At 42.3% G+C, this 19,600-nt stretch overlaps 1 protein-coding gene across 3 annotated transcripts; it reads left to right on the top strand.

The window, feature by feature from the left end:
• The first annotated feature begins 13 nt into the window (after positions 1-13).
• edrf1 (erythroid differentiation regulatory factor 1) lies at positions 14-18,527 on the top strand. 3 transcript variants are annotated; one of them, XM_023841813.2, is made up of 25 exons: positions 15-424; positions 1,082-1,287; positions 1,430-1,496; positions 1,585-1,710; positions 2,052-2,176; positions 3,032-3,176; positions 3,762-3,863; positions 3,961-4,082; positions 4,224-4,335; positions 4,427-4,574; positions 4,921-5,032; positions 5,887-5,995; positions 6,175-6,444; positions 7,061-7,132; positions 7,232-7,382; positions 7,862-8,050; positions 8,437-8,637; positions 8,978-9,196; positions 9,283-9,509; positions 9,919-10,077; positions 10,173-10,322; positions 10,622-10,775; positions 11,030-11,145; positions 11,237-11,400; positions 17,852-18,527. In XM_023841813.2, exons 1-25 carry the CDS (start codon positions 338-340, stop codon positions 18,015-18,017), a joined length of 3,699 nt encoding a protein of 1,232 aa, XP_023697581.1. In that variant the 5' UTR covers positions 15-337; the 3' UTR covers positions 18,018-18,527. The 3 variants fall into 3 exon arrangements, with proteins under 3 accessions (XP_023697588.1, XP_023697581.1, XP_023697596.1); XM_023841820.2 differs by lacking the exons at positions 11,030-11,145; positions 11,237-11,400; positions 17,852-18,527 and having other exon boundaries at positions 14-424; positions 10,583-10,764; XM_023841828.2 differs by lacking the exons at positions 15-424; positions 1,082-1,287; positions 1,430-1,496; positions 1,585-1,710 and having other exon boundaries at positions 2,049-2,176; positions 3,942-4,082.
• The last annotated feature ends 1,073 nt before the right edge of the window (positions 18,528-19,600 follow it).

Raw genomic sequence — 19,600 nt, 5'->3', positions numbered from 1 at the left:
CATTGCCCTTTCTGCGTCGCTGAAAGATGACGTCATTTGTGCGTCCGGGTCATGTATAGAAATTATACATGAGTAGCAGGTTCGCAGTTTTTCTATTTATTAAAATATATCTGTAGCTTTGTCATTTTTATTCGAGCACCCGGTCCGTCTGCTTTGTGCTTCAACGTTAGCTGGCCGCTTGGCTTAGCTTTGCTGGAAGCATGCTTATCGCGGAAATCATAAAGAATGCTAACTTGCTAGCTGGCCAATAACCTGCCACGGAAAACTCTGGAATTTCTTTAGCCTATATAGCTAGCCACGGTAGCGGCTAGCCGGGCTGTGCTGGCAGGGCTTGGAGATGAGCGCGCCGGAGGACAGACCGCAAATGGCCGTCTCAGTGGTGTGTGGAAGTGAAGAAGTTGACACTTTGGAGAACGGAAGACAGGTAGCTAGCCAGTTAAGGCATTTTGTTCGGCTTTACTAAGACAATCGCTGTCACATTTATTTATCACATGACTGGCTTAGTTGGTAAGATAGTTGATATTATTTTAATGTGAATCGCATTATTATTATTATTATTATAAATAAACACAGCAAAAATAATGCTGTTTTTAAATCAGCTGGCTAACATTGCAAAAGACATCTATTGCGGTGCCTGTGTTGTTGATCTTTTAGTCTTCTATAGTAATAGTGCAACAATAACGAATTGGTTAGTTAGAAATGTGTGAAATGGATACTGACCTCATAAGTAGTCGATCCTTTTAGTGGTATTTGATCGCTATAGATAAACCTGTAAGGGGTAGCTTTCCATATAAAGCAAGGAAATTAATGAAAATGAAAAATGAGGTCTTGGGTAATAGATCACGAGTCTACAAAGTGTACAACTGAGACTCCTGTTATTAGAAGAAGTGCGCAGTATGATAACATTTTCTATAATAAAGCAACTGATACATACTTCTATTAAAATCTTTAAAGTCCAATGAGCACTACTTTTTGTTTTAGAAACGTGTACGCTTGCATTTGTTTAAATAGTTATAAATGATTTTAAAGAATGTGATGTGATTCGGTATTTTTGCATTTTTTTTTTCTGTGTTGTGCTTAGGAGGCAGTGATATGCTTGGGAAGCGAAATAAAGAGCCGGGCGGTGGTGAAATACTCCGCTGCCCCGCCGCCGACCACCTACGCGCTGCTGCAGGAGAAGACGGACCTGAAACTGCCCCCTGCGAACTGGCTGAGAGAGAGCTCACAGCTGGGGCCTGCAGGCACGACTGTGCTGGGCTCCAGCAGCAGGAACAAGCCCTTCTCTAGGTAGGTTCATATGGACGGTACCATCGTCAGACTTCAATCATGAATTGCATCTTATTTGTCCATGAAAGCCTGGCATTTCTATCAATTATTATGCTCATTTCATAAAATATTAATTGTTTTGGCTTTATTGGTCTCCGTGCAGTTTTGGGATGGCGTACGATTTCATAGATTCCATTGGGAACGACGTTGATGTTGTGTCAGACTCAGAGGTATGTATTACATTGCAGTAATTCGCTAAAACCTCAGCTTATACCCTGGTTACATTGGAATTAAGCATTTACTCACCTGATTTATCAGAACATCAAGAAGCTGTTGAAGATCCCATACAGCAAATCCCATGTCAGTATGGCTGTTCATCGTGTGGGACGGACACTTCTTCTCGATGAGCTAGACATTCAGGAGCTGTTTATGAGATCCTCCCAGGTTTGTTTCATTCTTGTATATTGGTATTGAGTTGTCTGTTAGTGATCTTAATATAAAAACATGTTAAGAACAGGTTTTTTTTTTCCTGGATCAAGGGACAAATAATCATTTATTGTCAGCTTCATTAAATTCTAGTGATGGCAAAATGAAGCTTCATGAACCATTTGCTGTATTTTTTGACGCCACTAGATGGCGCTCTTGGTTTGCTTTGGGACATTTGTTGAACCCTTTTTTGCACAGAGAGCACCATCTGGTGGGGTCAGAAAATATTTTTGGTTCATGCAGGTTCATTTTGCCATCACTAATAAATTCCTTACAGTAACTTTGTCCTTTAATTACAGACAGGTGACTGGACATGGTTAAAGGAGTTTTATCAGCGATTGGTAGATCAAAAATGGGAAAGAAAAAAGAAGAGTAAGGAGCACTGGTACCAAAAGGCCATTTTGTCCAAATTCCTGTATTATAGGTAAGTTTTCTATCAGTTGATTAAATTATGCACTGGCACAAGTCAAGTAATACTACCTGCTTGAGATCACATTCCGATTTTCACCCCCCCTTTCTGTAATTTTCCAGAACTGGGGACAGAGGGAACTAGGGTTTTAGTATAAAAATCAGGGTATAACATATATTTTTTTATTTACCTTTCAGTCCAGTTGCCATAATGTTTTGTGCTTATTAACAGTATACAGTACCTTAGCTTCCCGGTGATTGGCTATTTAGTAATCTTAACATCTATTACTATTATTGCTGAACTGCTTTATGATTAACTCTGTAGAAATCTTATTAGGTTCACCTAGCTGGTATTGGGTAGGACCTGCCTTTGCCTCCCAAACTGCTTAATGATGTAGGGTTGTGTATTCTCAGAAGCTGTTTTGTGCACCATGCATGTACTGGGCTGTTTTTTTTTCTTTTTTTGCAATTGTGCCGTTACTGTTAGCTATAATGAGTTTGGCCATTCCGCTCTGACCTTTCTCTGTCTATGGGATGCTTAGGTCTCTTTGTTGCATATATTGAGTTGTAGTGACATGGTTTGCTTTGTACATCTCATAAATTGGCCACTGATTGAATTGTGCGTGATTCACAGTTTGGACAGAAATCACTTGCTAGTCATACCCCTGCATGCATCAAAATCCTAGTACAGTTAGAGGTGTAGTCTGTTCTGCTGATTTTCATGAATTGTGTATCCTGATATCCAAGAAGAATTGTTTACTGCGCCATTGAAGATTTTCTCGTATCACCAGATAGCCCTGCTGGGATGCAGCCGTAGTCCTGCATATTGTCAAGTTTATTGACTGTGACGAGGTTGTTGGTTTACCTCCAGCATTAATGGCGATGCTACTGCGGAGCCCGTTCCGGCCCACTCGGGCAGCCATGATGAGGAGGTCAAGGAGTGCGGACCTGGACCGTCCTGGCCAGCAACCTTCACCAGCTCTTCTGATTCAGAGACACCCACCACTCCCAAAGAGGTATATTTGGGACCCAGCACTTCCTGTCATGTCTTATTGGCTGTTGGGTGGTTCTGTAGAATTGTGTCCCCTATACCATCTTGCTCTTCATGAGACATACCAGTAACAGCAAGTTGGGGGGTCACTGCACAGGGTCGGCCAGTGTCCAGCACTCCTGCAGCACCTGGGGGGGTACTGCCATCCCAGAGATGGGATTTGAACTGACGACCTTCTGATCACTCATTCTAACCTGCAGAGTGACAGCCTGGGTGTTTCTCAATACCAAGAATACCTAGATCATATTTATGTTCTTGGCAAGAGTGGTCTTGCTAACTTGCCTCCTAAGAACAAACATGGGATGCAATGAATCATGGGATTGGTCTCATTTGGTGCGGATGCAACCAGTGCATCCTTGATATTTGGGGCTGGGCAAGAACAACATACAGGGATTTTTACTGTCCTCTGTACTTCTATTCCTGAATATTGGAAGTGTGTTTTGGCAATGGAAGATGACACCAAACGGGTACACAAGAACATAAGAACGGTCAAATACATATATTAATAATCCCCTGCTTACTGTGTCAGTTCTTTTTCTTGTTCTTTCAGGAGAACGTTTCTATGGAGAACAAGTATGCCTTGGGTCATGTGGCCTCTGTTACTAAAGAGCAGAACCTTCCCACACTTTTTAATGAAGGGGAAAACAGTCAGGTATGACATAATCTGCATTTGATTGCATTTGCATGATTGCAGTATCACTGCTTGGGTGATGTTTACAACAGTGTTCAGTGCTGCTTTCACTTCCAAGGGTCTGCGGAATGACTTTGCCCGAAACATTTTGTGGACATTTGAAGACATTCATATGCTGGTGGGGTCAAACATGCCTATCTTTGGTGGGGGGCGATATCCAGCTGTCAGCCTGCGTCTCAGGTCAGTATCTCCTGCTGTATAAGCCAATGATTTGGGTCAGGAACTCTGATTGTTCATACTGTCATTGAAACAGTAGCAAAGTTTTGGAACATTACTTGATTGGTAGATTTTGGCATACTGATTTTTTTCTTTCTTTCTCAGGGATAACAATAAGCCAATTAATGTTCTGACTGGTATAGACTATTGGCTGGACAATCTGATGTGTAATGTCCCAGAACTTGTCATGTGCTTTCACGTCAACGGCATAGTACAGGTAAGACTGTTGCGTACGTTTTTAGCCTGAGGTTCATATTATTAAGTGTGACACTGTTGCATGTCTGTACATAAGTTGTACGTCTACACAGAAATATGAGATGATAAAAACCGAAGACATCCCACATCTGGAAAACTCCACATTTTCCACCAGGGTTGTGAAAGACATTGCCCAGAACATTCTTTCATTTCTCAAATCCAATTGTGCCAAAGAAGGTCATACATATTGGCTCTTTAAAGGTATGTGATGCCGTCTAAAAAATTTATATACCTAATATTTATTGCATGGAGAACCATCCTTAAAAACTCTCGTTAGTTTTGTTGATTGACAACGCTTGATAATTCCACTCTTAATGGATATTTAAGCCCTACGTCTCCATTGCTGTTGTTTAATATTTTGTACCATGTAACATAATATTAAGTTTAGCCCATATACGTATTCACTTTTAAAGTTATGAATATACTGTATGGAATGTGGAATTACTGCACTGCTTCTTAATCTCTCCATGCAAGGAAGACCACCTTAGATCATTTCACACTAATTTTATTGTTAAGTAAAAAGCCCACGTTTGTCCGTGTTTTGCAGCCAGTGGGAGTGACATTGTGAAGCTGTATGATCTCACCACATTGTGTGAGGAAGCGGCAGAGGAGAAATGCCAGAACCCTTTTACTCTGCCTGTGGCTGTTCTGCTTTACAAGTAAGTTTATTTACATCACTGCCATTCTGGGTTTCTCTCCCAGAGGATTGTCAGTCTGCTGTGCTACTCTCTCTTGCCCATTTTTCCAGAATAATAGTTAACTGATCATAACATTTGATTTATTTGTCAGATGCCTTTAGCCAAAGTGATGTCTATTTTTTTGAGGAAACTTGGGGTTAAGGGCCTTGTTCAGGGGCCCAAACAGCTGAGCCTCGGATTTGAATTGCGACCTTCCAATCACAGGCTCGGCATCCTAACCTGCAGAACCTCGGATTTGAATTGCGACCTTCCAATCACAGGCTCGGCATCCTAACCTTCAGAGCCTCAGATTTGAATTGCGACCTTCCAATCAGAGGCTCGGCATCCTAACTAGCTGAGCCTCGGATTTGAATTGTGACCTTCCAATCACAGGCTCGGCATCCTAACTAGCTGAGCCTTGGATTTGAATTGTGACCTTCCAATCACAGGCTCGGCATCCTAACCTGCTGAGCCATACTGCGCTCACCATTACTGGCTTACAGTATATGCCCTTTTGTTTAAGTGGAGCACTTCGGTCTACTTTTGGGTATTGTCAGTTGCATTGCCCTCCAGTTTGGCTGTTTAAGTTCTGCATTTTAAAATAGTAGAATTATTTGATTATCTATCAACCTTACTTCTGTATACCTATTTCAATGGAGACCATTCAAGATATTTAATTATTCAGAAATGGTTTGGATTATCCAGGTAGTAAGATGGCTCTTTGCTCTTATGATCTATAAAGTTCGGCAGGTATTTTTGTGTCAATGTTCTGGAAAGAACTGGTTGAGGTCAGTCTTTGGTGGTGTTTGAGGCTGAGTGAATTATTTTGCTTTCAGAGTGGCCAGCAACATGATGAAGAAGAACCAGAACAGGAAACACTATGGTACAATTAGAACTCTCCTTCTGAACTGTATTAAATTGTTGGACCAGGGAAGACATCCTCAGGTAAGTGGGTCTGGTTTTCTCTTCATAAAATGTAAGGAATTTCATGACTTGGCATGTGACTCGAATTAGGCTTTAGGATCCTCTTGGGGGATCTGAGGATTGAGTTGAGACTCATAAATTTTTGTCAACGTAAACCAGCATAGACTTTCTTAAGCTGTATTTTTATTTTCATTGCCCAGATCATTGCCTCTGCCAACTACATGCTATCTGAACTTTTTCAACTTGACGAGTCCCCTGAGGAGATCAGTGCGGAGTCGTTTCGGGGAGGTGGCTCGGAGGACAGCTACAGCGAAGAGGAGGACGAAGAGGAACTGCCGGAAGACAGCGATGAGAATAGCTCCTATAGCACCTGCTCCGACCCGCCGGATATTAGTAGGGCTGTGGCTGTGATTAAATCGGTGGTTGAACTCTCAGTTCCAGAGAAGTACAAGTACACTGACCAGATCCGAGTAAGTGAGTCCTTGCTGTATCACTAACTGTGACGGCATTTGGTGATCCGATTACTGTACAAATTCTATGTTTTAGAATTTTTGTATGAGATGAATGGCACGATCAGTTGTATAAGAAGAATGTTTCTAAAAGCAAAACTGTGATGCAGTTTCTAAACTTCCTAATTTGAAGAATTTCCATTATATAGTAGGGGTTATAGATTTTATCTGAATTGAGACTTTTGTAGCAGAACGGTGGAATACAGTATGTTATGTTGGACACTGAATCGATTTGCATTTGGATTATCAACCAAAATCAAAAAAATCTAGGATAATTGACATCTTGCATATAATAATAATAATAATAATAATAATAATAATAATAATAATAATAATAATAATAATAATTAACCTTTATCGTCCCTCAATGGGGAAATTCTTTTTACGCCTCCTTCAACTTGCTCTTTGTAGAACAAGCTGTCTGAGAAGGGCAGCCACCTGTTGGGGCACCCAGGGAGCTTATGTAATTTAAAATCTTAAAATATCTGATTATTTACAAATTTTAAGTAGAATTAGTAGACCCATTTATTTACTAATCTGGATGTATCCAATGCTAAGTGCTAAATGTCTTCTGCAGCCAAACTATGCATTCCCATTCTCCCATGACAAGGAAGAGCGATGTCGCCATGTTCTTAGCTATGTGCTAAAGGTTAGTGTCCCATTTCTGATGATCTCCCTGCCTCTTTAAATCATTTAACAGTCTAAATTTACAGTCTGTCTATCTGATTTATTTATTGGGTGTGGACAGGGCTTGAAAGCAGTAGACAGCAGTATTAAGAAGGAGAGTGATCTACCTGCAGCCGACCCAAATACCCCTATTCCTCTGAAGTATGAGGAGGGGAGTGACAGCACAGGGCAGAATGCTGTAGAAAAAGAGATCTCCCTTCTCCTGGATAGAGGTGAGCCAAACATTTTCCCAAAGGCAGATTAATTCAGCTATTTTTACCTTTGAAGGCGGGTGAAGACGACAACAGTTCATAAATGTTTGTTGGTGTCCTTTTTGTATAGTATAAAAATAAGAAAAGGAGTGAACTGACATGTAGGCAGCTTACGATAACAGCAAGAGTTATGGAACATTTCGAAAGTAATGTGAAGATTTGATAGTGAATTATGAATCTTTTTAGGGTATTAGTACACAGAGGTTGATAGTTCAGGTCCAGAAAGTGAAAATCTAGGCCAGGATTTTGTTTCAATTAACCAGTTGAGTGTAAAGAGTCACGGTTACTGAACTGGTTTGTTGAAACAAAATCTTGGCCTGGGTTTTTGCGTTCTGGACATGAACTATCCATCACTGGTCGTGCATATGGCATTACTTTCCTTTCTGTGTTTCTTTCCTTTTTATTGAAACTCTTTTTGTCCTTTTTCGTGGGAGCTGCAGGTCCTTACCAGGAGGACATCAAACACCCGACACGTTCTGGCATGATTCCGGGCTCTTGGCAGCATCGAATGAAGCTCCAGCTTTTCCTGAAGGCCTCAAAGGCTTATTATGTCCTTTCGGAAGCGGCCACCAACCTGCTGAAATACGGCCGGGCCCTGCGCTACATCAAACTGGCCCTGCAGTGTCACGGTGAGCTGGTGCTCAGCCCATTGGGCATGTGATTAATGGAGCATGGAGAGATTGATGAGGAGATCAAAGGCTATGGAGTCTTTCAACTGTCTAACTGTTTAAACTCACATATTGTAACTACATAGATTAAGTGCCGTACCTAGATTGAAGGATTGCCATAGAGCAATTCCACCATTTTTAAAGTTTGACAAACTGTGTAAAACATTTATTTTTATTAGCACTGAGTGTAGGATCTTCATTCTTACCACTGGCCTGCTTGGAGTGCACAGCTTAAGTCAAATATGCCTCTCTTCTAATTTTATGTTCAGAGGAGTTATGTCAACAACAGGCAGTACATTTTACGGTGGTTTTCTCTTTGAATTCTAACTGTCTTTTCCACTGTATAGATGCCTACTGCTCTGTGAGCAGCAGTTTACATCCAGAGGTGCTGCTCTTCCACAGCCAGTGCTTGTCCCTGTGTGGTGACATCCAGCTGATGCTGGCTCAGAATGCCAGCAGCCGTGCTGCTTATTTGGAGGAGTACAACTATCAGACCAAGGAGGACCAGGAGATTCTGCACAGCTTGCATCGCGAGTGCAGCTGCCAAGGTTTTGACATCCGGATGCATGTTCTGCGTAGTCTGGGTGCCCCTTATCAGGTTCTGATGGTCTGTTGCATGCTGGATTTTGCTTGGGCTGGCCTCCTAGTTAGCTTTGATTGAGCTGCCGATTGACCGGATCACACAACTCAAATTGTATTCAGTACATACATCCGAAAGACGTACTTGTGTTGTTGCATAGTAGGTCCACAAATGCGTTCTCCTCAGATAGAGGGCGAAACTCCGTTCACCCAGCTGTTGATTGTAGCCTTCTTCAACTTTACTTTCTAGTTGGAACCATGAGGAAGAGGTTTCATCAGGCATTAGATTTTCTATTGTTGTTCTTTCAGCTTTTAATATGGCCACGGATCTGGCCATGGACCCGGAATATCAGCTGTTTGTCAGCTGTAAGTGCTACGAGGCAGCATTTGAGCTTCTTACCTCAAGCAACCTGAAGACTCAACGCCCGAATCAACTGGCCCAGGTCCTTAAGAGGCTCGGCAACATCCGCAATGAGATGGGCGTCTTCTACATGAACCAGGCGGCGGCCATGCAGACTGAGAAGGAAGGTGGGCAGTTTGTTGGTTAATGTTTCCCGGTAAATGCTTGGGCTTGAGTGTCCTATAGTGATCCAGCGAATGCTTTCTCTCTACAGTGAAACTGTCCGTGTCAGCAGCCGAGCAGGAGATGTGGAAGAAGAGCTTCTCCTTCTTCGAGAAGGGCTTAAAGGACTTTGAAGCCATCGATGATAGCACCAACGTGGCACTTCTCCTCTGCAACACTGGCCGACTGATGCGCATTTGTGCTCAGGCTCACTGTGCCGTCTCTACAGATGTTAGCCGTGGTGAATTCTCCCCAGAGGAGGCGCTGTACTACAACAAGGTATTCTCAAGGGCCATTCCAATAGATCAGGGCTGTTCAAATCATAGTCCTTAAGGGCCAAGTATTGCTGATTTTCCAGCCTTCCTTTACCTGTGAGCCAGATGTGAAGCTTCTGGCCAATCAATCAGTAATTATTAAACCAACTACCTGGAAGAACTGAAAACTAGGCCTGGTTTTGGAATCGAGGGCCAGATTTGAAAAGCTCTGAAATAGATAGCATTCAGGTGTTCCTAGTGACTTTGCAGTAGCACATAGAACAAGGAACCTTAAACACTGGCACCGTTCTTGTAGTTATTTGATTCTGGACTTCCGTGTAGCCACCTTTTTATATGCGATGTTTGGTCCATGTTTGCATGTGTGTCTGTTATAAGATCCCTCTGTTGAAAGGGTGCTGGTGGTTCTTCTGCAGGGCATCGATTATTACCTGAAAGCCATGAAGTCCCTGGGCACCAGGGAAGGTCATGAAGCTGTGTGGGACTCCGTCAACTGGGAGCTTTCGACTACGTACTTCACCTTGGCCACCCTGCTGCAGGACTATGCCCCTTTGTCAAGAAAGGCCCAAGAGCAGGTGACAAAATGACCGTCTTGAAGTCTGAGTCAATAACATTGTACGTAATATAGTAGTGTGCCTAATGGAGTGCCTTCTTATATTTTTGCTTATAGATTGAAAGGGAGGTGACAGAGGCCATGATGAAGTCCCTCAAGTACTGTGACCTGCAGACTGAGTCGGCTCGCCAGCCGCTGTACCAGTACCGGGCTGCCACCATTCACCACCGACTGGCCTCCATGTACCACAGCTGCTTCCGGAACCAGGTGTGGGCTTTTCTCTGGGGCCCTTGTTGGCTCCGAGTTGTCCAGTCTCTCTTCTTCAGATCCAAGAGTTCTTGCAAAATGTGTTGTTATTGTCTGATGCTTGGAATACTCTGTAGGTTTGCGTTTAGTTCAGGGTTCCCCAGTTCCGGTCCTGGAGGGGTCAGTTTGCAACACAGTTTGCAGATTGCAGGTCCTCGTTCTCCAGTTTGGCAAGCTCTAGTATATGAAATGTAAAGCATGGCCGCCTGTTTTGTTTGCAGTCTCCCATGACGACCAGACTGTGATCACGCTCTTCTCAGGTGGGGAACGAGCACTTGAGGAAGCAGCACCGCACCCTGGCTGAGCTCCACTATGGCAAAGCTGTACAGCTGTTCCTCAGCCTGAGGGACGCCCCCTGTGAGCTTCTGCGGGTCCAGCTGGAGAGGGTGGCTTTCGCGGAGTTCCAGATGGCAGGTGAGCACCGATTGGACAAAGACAAGCGGAATATCAGCTGCATTGGTGATTCAGAACTTGGATCATTCAGCGACGCATGTGAAGTGTGGTTTAGCTGCCGTGCATTTGAAGAGTAGAAGGTACATTAGACTCAATGTAGAAACTGGATCTACTTCGCTTTTTTTGTGACACCTCGTTAAGGTATTGCCTGTTGAGAGGTTGCGAATGAGTGGTGGTTGAGTTTCTTCTTCAAGGGTTTATGATTTCGGTCATAGGACAGAACAGCACTTCCTCAAAAATGAAGACTCTCTCAGGAGCTCTGGAGATCATGATAGAGACACGTCATGCCTTCCAGCTCATCCACAAAGACCTGCTAGATGAAGGCAAAGTGGTATGTGGCAGTATTTTATCACCCTTTTAATTGCATACCGGTAGTACAGCCCCCTTTGTAAACACAAGCGCTCCCTGTCTTTGTTTTGTAGACTATAGTGGGGGATGGCAGTGAGACCCCGGGGCCCGAAAGCTCCGCCTCCGCTGGCATCAGCACACAGGAAGTGCAGAAGCTGATCGGTGTCTTTGAGCCTAGCTTTTCTTTTCTCCTGCTTCACTTGGTGAAGCTGATGACAACCAGCAAGCGTAAGCCCAGGTACGAGAACAATGACGTGGATGCAAAAAGGTGCCCATTTTCATTTTCACGCAATTGCTGGTTTCTGTGAGGTAAAGCCAGATGTTTTAAAATGTCATCTTTTCTGTGACCATACAAATTTCAAGCGATCAAATCGATTAAAAAAAAAAATAAAATAAAAAAAAAAAACTTGCAAGTGTGTACAATTCTCCCCCCCCCCCCCCAAACTAATGGTTATGGGATCACCTATTATGTGTATTACAGCAGTAAATCGTTGTGAATAGGTCTGTCAGGTTTGCATACCAGGAATTTGCCATTTTATGTCACTCTTCCATGCAAAGAAATTGAAGCTCCTTCAGATTTCCTGGGGATCACCTGTCCTTGTTAGGTCCAAAGGTTTTATATGTGATTGAGGTCTGGGATCTGACTGGGCTCTTCCCAGACGTATCGTCTTTTATTGAAGCTGTTCCTCAGTGCACTTGGATGTGTGGCTTGGGTTGTTATGACATTGGAAAGTGAAATTCCTTCATCTTCTACTTTCTGACAGAGGCCAGCAGGTGTTTATGCCAAAATATTTTGGGAATCAGTCTATATCCCATATATCTTGAGTCCAGTCCCTGTGCCGGCTTTACTGAAGCTTCCCTAAGGCAAAATGATACCAGCTTCAGCTTTTACAGTAGGCATGATGTTCTTTGAGTGATTAGCCAAGTTATCTTTGCAGCAAAATATCTCTTGGAATTAAGGCTTCAGGCATTTGTCTTATCAGATCATTAGACATTTTCCACATGCTTTGGGGTGGTTTGAATGTATTTTCCAAACATCTTGCCACCCTACCCCTAACCCAAACACATACAGAATATGGGAGACTGTTGTCACATACAAGGAGTGACTATACCTGCTAGCAATTCCTGCAGCTCCTGCATTGTTGCTGCTAAGTTTTAGCCTTAGCCTGACCTCAGCCTTGGAAGGCAGCCCTGATCTTGTCCCCTGTCGCCACATTTTCTCCACATCTTGATGATAGCTTTCAGTATCTTCCACAGTCTCCAGTGCCTTTGCTATCCTTCTGTATCCTTCTCTAGATTAGTCCCTTTTAACAAGATTCCATAGATAGCTTCGTGAACTCCTTGTGGACCTTGGCTATCACAGTTGGGTGCAACTATGAAAGTTCTAGTCGTACAGGAACATATGAATGATTTTCAGTGGCAGGTATATGCTGTTTACCCCTTGGACCTCCAAACACCCCCTCTGTTACTAAAGGGGGTGCACAGGTGATCCCCCAGCAACTCGAAAGAGCTTGAACACCTTTGCAGGGAGGTGTGGGGTGAAATTACAGCCCGGTTGTGCAAAGCTGATAAAAGCTTTCTCACAAAGACTTCTGTAATGAGTACAGAAGCTGCTTCCATTAAGTATTAGTAGGGGAGGTGTGTGTGTGTAATTTGTTTTATCCTGCAAATTCGTTTTTTCTCAATTTTCGAAGGTCACATTAAGAATGTAAAACGTCTGATGTGATTTACCTTATTTTCTGGCTTTTTACATAACGCTGTGTGGGCTGGTTTTATATCCACTGTCGTTTATGTACCATAATTCTAAAGTGACTATTTTATAACCGTAATTGACACCCTAAGCAGTGGTATCTTCACTTTGTTTCCCAAGGAACCATGTGTTCGCTACAGTAGCATGTATTACATGAATTTAGTTTCTCCTCTTTGAATCCCATATACAGTAAACATGTTAAAATCTTGTGTTTAATTAAAAGTTCCCCATTTAATAAAAAAGAGCCTTTGGTAAATAGTATGCATGAAATGGCATGTCCAGAAATATTATCAATATTATTGATATTATTATAATATTATAATATTATTGTTTGGGATTGTTTTTTGGAGTGTTTTGAGTGTTTGTGTGCTTTACCTGTTTACGTGGGTGGCTGTTTATTTCTATTTATTGTTCTTATTTCGGTCAGCGTGAGTGCTTGTCTGTCCTGTCTGTTAATCAACAGCGCGATTATTACCGACAGAGAGCTGCGGGTGTCGCGTGCGCGGCGTTTTTCTGTCCGCGTTTAAACTCCGTAACAAACACCCGCGGGGCGATTATAACTAATAACATCTAACGTCGGTATCGCTACCAAGCGTCGGAAAAGGACAGTTGCTCCTGAGCTTTGCTCGGTCGCCAGTCGGGGCCGGGAGGACATTTTCCACTTTTTTCCCGCTCCGGCAGTAGCCTGCTGTGAGGGGGTTTTTGTGGTTTTTCGACCTCCCAAGAGCAACTTCGATTTCGCCTTGTTTTTAGTTCATACTTGGTTCAGGCAGAAGTTCTTCTGGTAAGTAGTAGTAAGTTTATCAGGTTTAAAATTTTTAATAAAATAATAATTAAGTTCCGTTTTAACACAAGTAATAACTTATTTTAGTGTACTCCGCACGTTACTGCATTTATTGTTACGCAAATTAATCTTTATAGTTAAATACACTATATAAATTTACTGGGCTGGGAGTACGGGGTCATAGTGAGTTAGTTAATTATGGGGCCAGCTCAGTGTTGCGTTTGCAAGATGTTTGCCCTTCTGGACGTTAGTGTCCAGTCGGACTTCATCTGCGAGCGATGTAAGCTAGTGGACTCACTCATGGTCAAGGTTCGCGACCTTGAGGAGCAACTGGCTCGCATCCAATGCAACAGTGAGTTAGATGAGCTAGTTGATACGCCGTTTAGGGAGACGGTGTGTACGCCACTAACGGGGGGGAGGGAGAATGAAGAGCAGAGAGGTCGAGAGAGCTGGGTGACCGTAGGTCGTAGACGCAGGAAAAGGCGTACACACGTTACAGAGGCGGCATCACCTGAGGTGTCTGTGTCTAACAGGTTTCAGGTGCTTCCAGCTTTAGAGCCGGAAGGGACTGGGGAAGCAGGTGGGCCCTTGGGCACTGAGGAGCCCCCTCCCCCCAGAAAGAGGGAGGTTGTGGTAGTGGGGGATTCAATTATTAGGGGAGTAGACAGTTATGTGTGCACGCGTGATAGAGGGTCCCGTACGGTGTCTTGCCTGCCTGGTGCCCAGGTAGGAGACCTTCCAGATCGTGTGGACAAGCTTTTGGCCCCAGCTGGGGTGGATCCAGTTGTCGTGGTGCATGTTGGCACCAACGACATAGGCAAGGGTAGAAGGGCTGTTCTGCAGGATAAATTTATAGAAGTCGCCAATAAGCTTAGAAGCAGAACGTCCATGGTGGTATTTTCCGAAATACTCCCCGTGCCACGCGCAAGTGAGGCTAAGTTAGCTGAGATAAGGAGATTAAATGCGTGGCTAAAAGGATGGTGTAGGAAAGAGGGGTTTAGGTTTATGGGGCACTGGAGGACCTTCTGGAACAGGTGGGACCTGTTCAAGCCGGATGGGTTGCATCTGAACCGGAGGGGAACCAGTGTACTGGGAAGGCGTATTTGTAGAGTAGTTGAGGAATGTTTAAACTAGGGACTGGGGGGGCAGGGAGGTTAGTTAAGTATGTAACTGGGGGGAAACGGAAAGCCCAAAAAAATCATATTATAAGTAGGCACTGTAATAAGCCTACCCTTTGTTGTCTGTATTTAAACGCCAGGAGTATTAGGAATAAAATTCATGATTTAGAGGCTCTTATCTCATCGGACTCTTATGATATTATAGCAATACCTGAAACGTGGTTGAGTGATAAGGATGGACAAGAATATAATATGGATGGTTACACATTGTTCCGTAAAGACCGTATAGGTAAGAAGGGAGGTGGTGTTGCAGTATATGTAAAGGAAATCTTGCAGGCAAGGGAGCTTACTGATATAAGTAAAAGTACGGAAGCTATATGGGTAAAATTAGATGCTACAAACTCAAATAGCCTAATTGTCGGTGTTTGTTACAGAGCACCCAATGTAGCTGCTGAGGAAAGCAGATTGTTATACAGTGATATTAGGATTATGAGCAATAAAAATGATGTGGTAGTTATGGGTGATTTTAATCTACCGGGGATACAGTGGGACATTGTTGCTGGCTCTTCTGAAAATGAACTTGAGATGGTGGAATTAGTACAGGATTGTTTTTTTACTCAGTTTGTTAACACCCCTACCAGGGGAGATGCCATTCTTGATCTTGTTTTGTCTAATAACCAGGACAGGATTGGTAAATTAGATGTTTTAGAACCACTTGACAGTAGCGATCATAACATGGTTAAATTTGAGGTTAAGTTTAGTGCCCGAAGAGCAAAGTCCAAATCAAAAATATATAATGTTAGGAAGGCTAACTTCAATTGTATGAGATTAAAACTAGAAACCGTGAACTGGATGGAGTTAAATAACAAAACTGTTGAAGAGGCATGGGAATTTTTTAAAAGCACATTATTGCAAGTACAAGAGGACTTCATACCTGTTTCTAGCAAGAATAAATCTAGGAAATTGCAACCTAGGTGGTTTAATAGGGACATAAAGTATAAAGTAAGGAGGAAAAGGGCTTTGTTCCAGAGATGGAAAATAACTGATGATGACATAATAAAGCAAGAGTATCTAAATCTACAGGCTGAATTAAAAAATGACATTAGACGAGCTAAAAGGAATGTCGAAAGGAAGATCGCATTGGAGGCTAAGGATGACGTTAAAAGTTTCTTCCAGTATTTTAACTCTAAAAGAGCTCTAAAAGCTGAAATTACTAATCTGCAGGATAGTAAGGGTCTTATAATTGAAAACGACATTGACATAGTAAATGAGTTCAATGATAGTTTTGCACGGGTATTCACTGTCGAGGACACTAGTAACTTACCAGTTCTTATTACTAATTCAACATCGTCTATAACTAATATATATATAACTGAAGCTGATGTTTTGCAAAGCCTAGCTAAGCTCAAAATAAATAAATCACAGGGCCCTGATGGCATCTTACCTATAGTGTTAAAAGAGATGAGGGATATTATTTGCCGACCCTTAACATTACTGTTTCAAAAATCCTTATCTGAAGGTGTGGTACCTTCTGATTGGAAGCATGCCAACATAACGCCCATTTTCAAAAAAGGGGATAGAAGTAATTTGTCAAACTATAGGCCAATCAGTCTAACTTGTATAACTGGTAAAGTTATGGAGGCTATAATCAAAGAGAAAATGGTAGATTACCTGGACTCAAATAACATTTTGAGGGATAGCCAGCATGGATTTAGGAGAGGTAGATCCTGTTTAACAAATCTGTTGGAGTTTTTTGAGGAAGCTACTCAGGAAGTTGATGATAAGAAGGCCTATGATGTCATCTATTTAGATTTCCAAAAGGCTTTTGATGTTGTTCCCCACAAGAGGCTCTCACTTAAACTCAAAGCGACAGGTATTTTAGGAACTGTAGCGACTTGGATTGATAACTGGTTAACGGATAGGAAGCAGCGAGTAGTTATAAGAGGCTCGATGTCACAGTGGGCCTGCGTTCATAGTGGGGTACCGCAGGGTTCAATTTTAGGACCACTTTTGTTCCTAATTTACATAAATGATATAGACACCAATATATACAGTAAACTGGTGAAATTTGCAGATGACACCAAGGTGGGTGGTGTAGCAGATACTGAACTAGCGGCTCAGCAGCTACAGCGGGATCTTAATTTAATTAGTGACTGGGCTGACACCTGGCAGATGAAATTTAACATAGACAAATGTAAGGTACTCCATGTAGGGAGCAGAAATATAAAGTACAGGTATTTTATGGGACCTACTGAAATAAAGGTAGCTGATTATGAGAAAGACCTTGGTGTGTATGTTGATGCTTCCATGTCTCATTCTCGCCAGTGTGGGGAAGCAATAAAAAAGGCCAATAGGATGTTGGGGTACATCTCCAGGTGTGTGGAGTTTAAGTCAAGGGAGGTAATGCTAAGATTATACAATTCCTTGGTGAGACCTCACCTAGAATATTGTGTACAGGTTTGGTCACCATATCTTAAAAAGGACATAGCGGCCTTAGAAAAGGTGCAGCGTAGGGCCACAAGAATGATTCCTGGTCTTAGAGGAATGTCATACGAGGAAAGGTTATTTGAGCTAAATCTGTTCAGCCTCAAGCAAAGGAGACTGAGGGGGGACATGATCCAGGTCTATAAGATTCTAACAGGTTTGGATGCTGTTCAACCGAATAGTTACTTCAGCATTAGTTCAAATACAAGAACTCGTGGCCATAGGTGGAAATTAGCGGGAGAACATTTCAAACTGGATTTAAGGAAGCACTTCTTTACACAGCGTGTAGTCAGAGTATGGAATAGTCTTCCTGATAACGTAGTGCAAGCTGAATCCTTGGGTTCCTTTAAATCAGAGCTAGATAAGATTTTAACAACTCTGAGCTATTAGTTAAGTTCTCCCCAAGCGAGCTCGATGGGCCGAATGGCCTCCTCTCGTTTGTATAGTTCTTATGTTCTTATGTTCTTATTAAATTACTATCAGTAATTGTCACCTCAGATGAATTGCTGCAAAGATTATGTTAATGCTTGTCCCCCCCCCCCCCATTTATTAGTGGTACCAAAGAGGAAGAAGCAGTGAAGATATACAAGCAGATATACTCCAGGCTTCTTCGTGCTGACAAGGCATCTCCACTCGTCCACCGGGTGGCGCTATACCTCGAGCTGCTCGAACAGCTCAGCCATCAGTCTGACTGTAATGACAATGTATCATCACCATGAAGGGGACCATGACCACCTGGCGGTCCATCCATCCGAGGTCCTGCTATTCTGTACACACTCAATTTAAAAATGATACACACAGACATACACACTTCACCTTCACCTGCAGTGCCTTGTGCAGACTGTCTGCAATTGTATAATAAGTCTAATGCTGTATGCCCTTGTTAACTGTAGGGGTGAAAAATCAGTATCTGCTTTTTTGTAAAGCTGACTTTAAAGGGAACATTTTTCTTTCTCTGATCTACCTGAATCTATGGAAACTGCACTGCAACGAGACACGGCATGCAGTGTACAGAATAACGTAATCTGAATGTTTGAATTGTCATAGACCCTAAAGCTTCTGTTGAAAACCAATATTTATTACAAATCTGTCTTTTTTTTTTTTTTTTTTTTTTTAAATGTGCAATAGTCAGGACTGTTCTATGCAAATATTCCTGATGGATTTGTTTCAGTCATAGTGTTGTTTGTATGCTGGTAGGCTGTTAATTTCAAATAAAAGTCTGAATGTGATTTGTTATACATTGTTCCATTTTGTATTGGATGTATGTTTCGGTAAAGTTTACATCTGTGTATTACAGGGTTCAGAAGCATAAGAAGGATGTTACCTTGTCTCATTCCACAGCCTCTTATGGAGGCTTGTTTTGGACAATCGTTCAGAGATCTTTGCTATACTTTTGGTGCCAGGTGCTTGCCCACAGTTTTTTCAATGTATTTATTTATTTTTTTAAAAAGGTAGTTTTAATCTTGTTTCCACTAGGTTGTCCAGAAAACTGCAAACCTTACACTGTACTGTGTTTTTATGTGTTGATGCAAAGCCAAGCACAGTGAGGGGGCAGAATTGAGCGAATCTGCAATCGTGGGCTAATTCTGCACCAGGACTTCAGTGTGAATATAGTAGGATGTGAGTAGCATTCTGTTGTGCAAATCTTTGGAAAGTGTGATTTAGAAAACATGCAGTTTTCATACTACCACAAATTGAAAGTAATCGCCATGCAGGTTAATGCTTTTAACTGACATTTTTGCACTTATAAAATCTCTTTGTTATAGGAAATACCTAAATTGTTTCCCCTGCTTTATTAAATGGTATTATGCTGTTTAAATGAAGGGAATCCCAGTTATGTAGGTGTGCTGATAATTACACATCTTACAATATCATGCAGCTCTCACATTCAAGTTACAGCATGTTAAAAGTACTGACCCTAACCCTAACCCCAATGCTACAAATATGAAATTTTATTTTGTAATAGCAGTGCTGGTATTAGATGAATGGTTTTTAAAAAAATCCAGCTCTACAAAAGCTTAAGAGCCCTTCCTAAGCGGGGGATGAACATTTTAAAGTAGTGCACTCTGTGTAATAGACTAGGGCAGTGGTATTCAAACTTTTTTTGACAGCACCCCCCCCCCCCCCCGGGTTGATCGATTAGTCTTAACCCCCTCCCACACACCTCTGGACTTCCAAGGCCACTGCTTCTGAGATCACAGCGGTCACTGTATCACATATCTCTCATAAGGATGTTTTTTCATGCAGTGTTTATGTAAAATGCATGCTCTTGTTTTTCAGGCTTTTGAATGGGCTGATATTT

Source organism: Paramormyrops kingsleyae, chromosome 3 (assembly GCF_048594095.1).
Source record: "Paramormyrops kingsleyae isolate MSU_618 chromosome 3, PKINGS_0.4, whole genome shotgun sequence".
Classification (NCBI taxonomy): Eukaryota; Metazoa; Chordata; class Actinopteri; order Osteoglossiformes; family Mormyridae; genus Paramormyrops; species Paramormyrops kingsleyae.
The sequence above is the reverse complement of the archived record's forward strand: the minus strand, read 5'-3'. Positions and strand labels throughout refer to the sequence as shown.

What these genes read in the sequence shown, in the direction of transcription:
- edrf1 (XM_023841813.2), top strand. Translation starts at nt 338, where the DNA reads ATGAGCGCGCCGGAGGACAGACCGCAAATGGCCGTCTCAGTGGTGTGT. An exon ending in ATGTTGTGTCAGACTCAGAG is followed by an intron (nt 1,497 to 1,584) that starts GTATGTATTACA and finishes CTGATTTATCAG; the next exon opens with AACATCAAGAAGCTGTTGAA. An exon ending in CACCCACCACTCCCAAAGAG is followed by an intron (nt 3,177 to 3,761) that starts GTATATTTGGGA and finishes TTGTTCTTTCAG; the next exon opens with GAGAACGTTTCTATGGAGAA.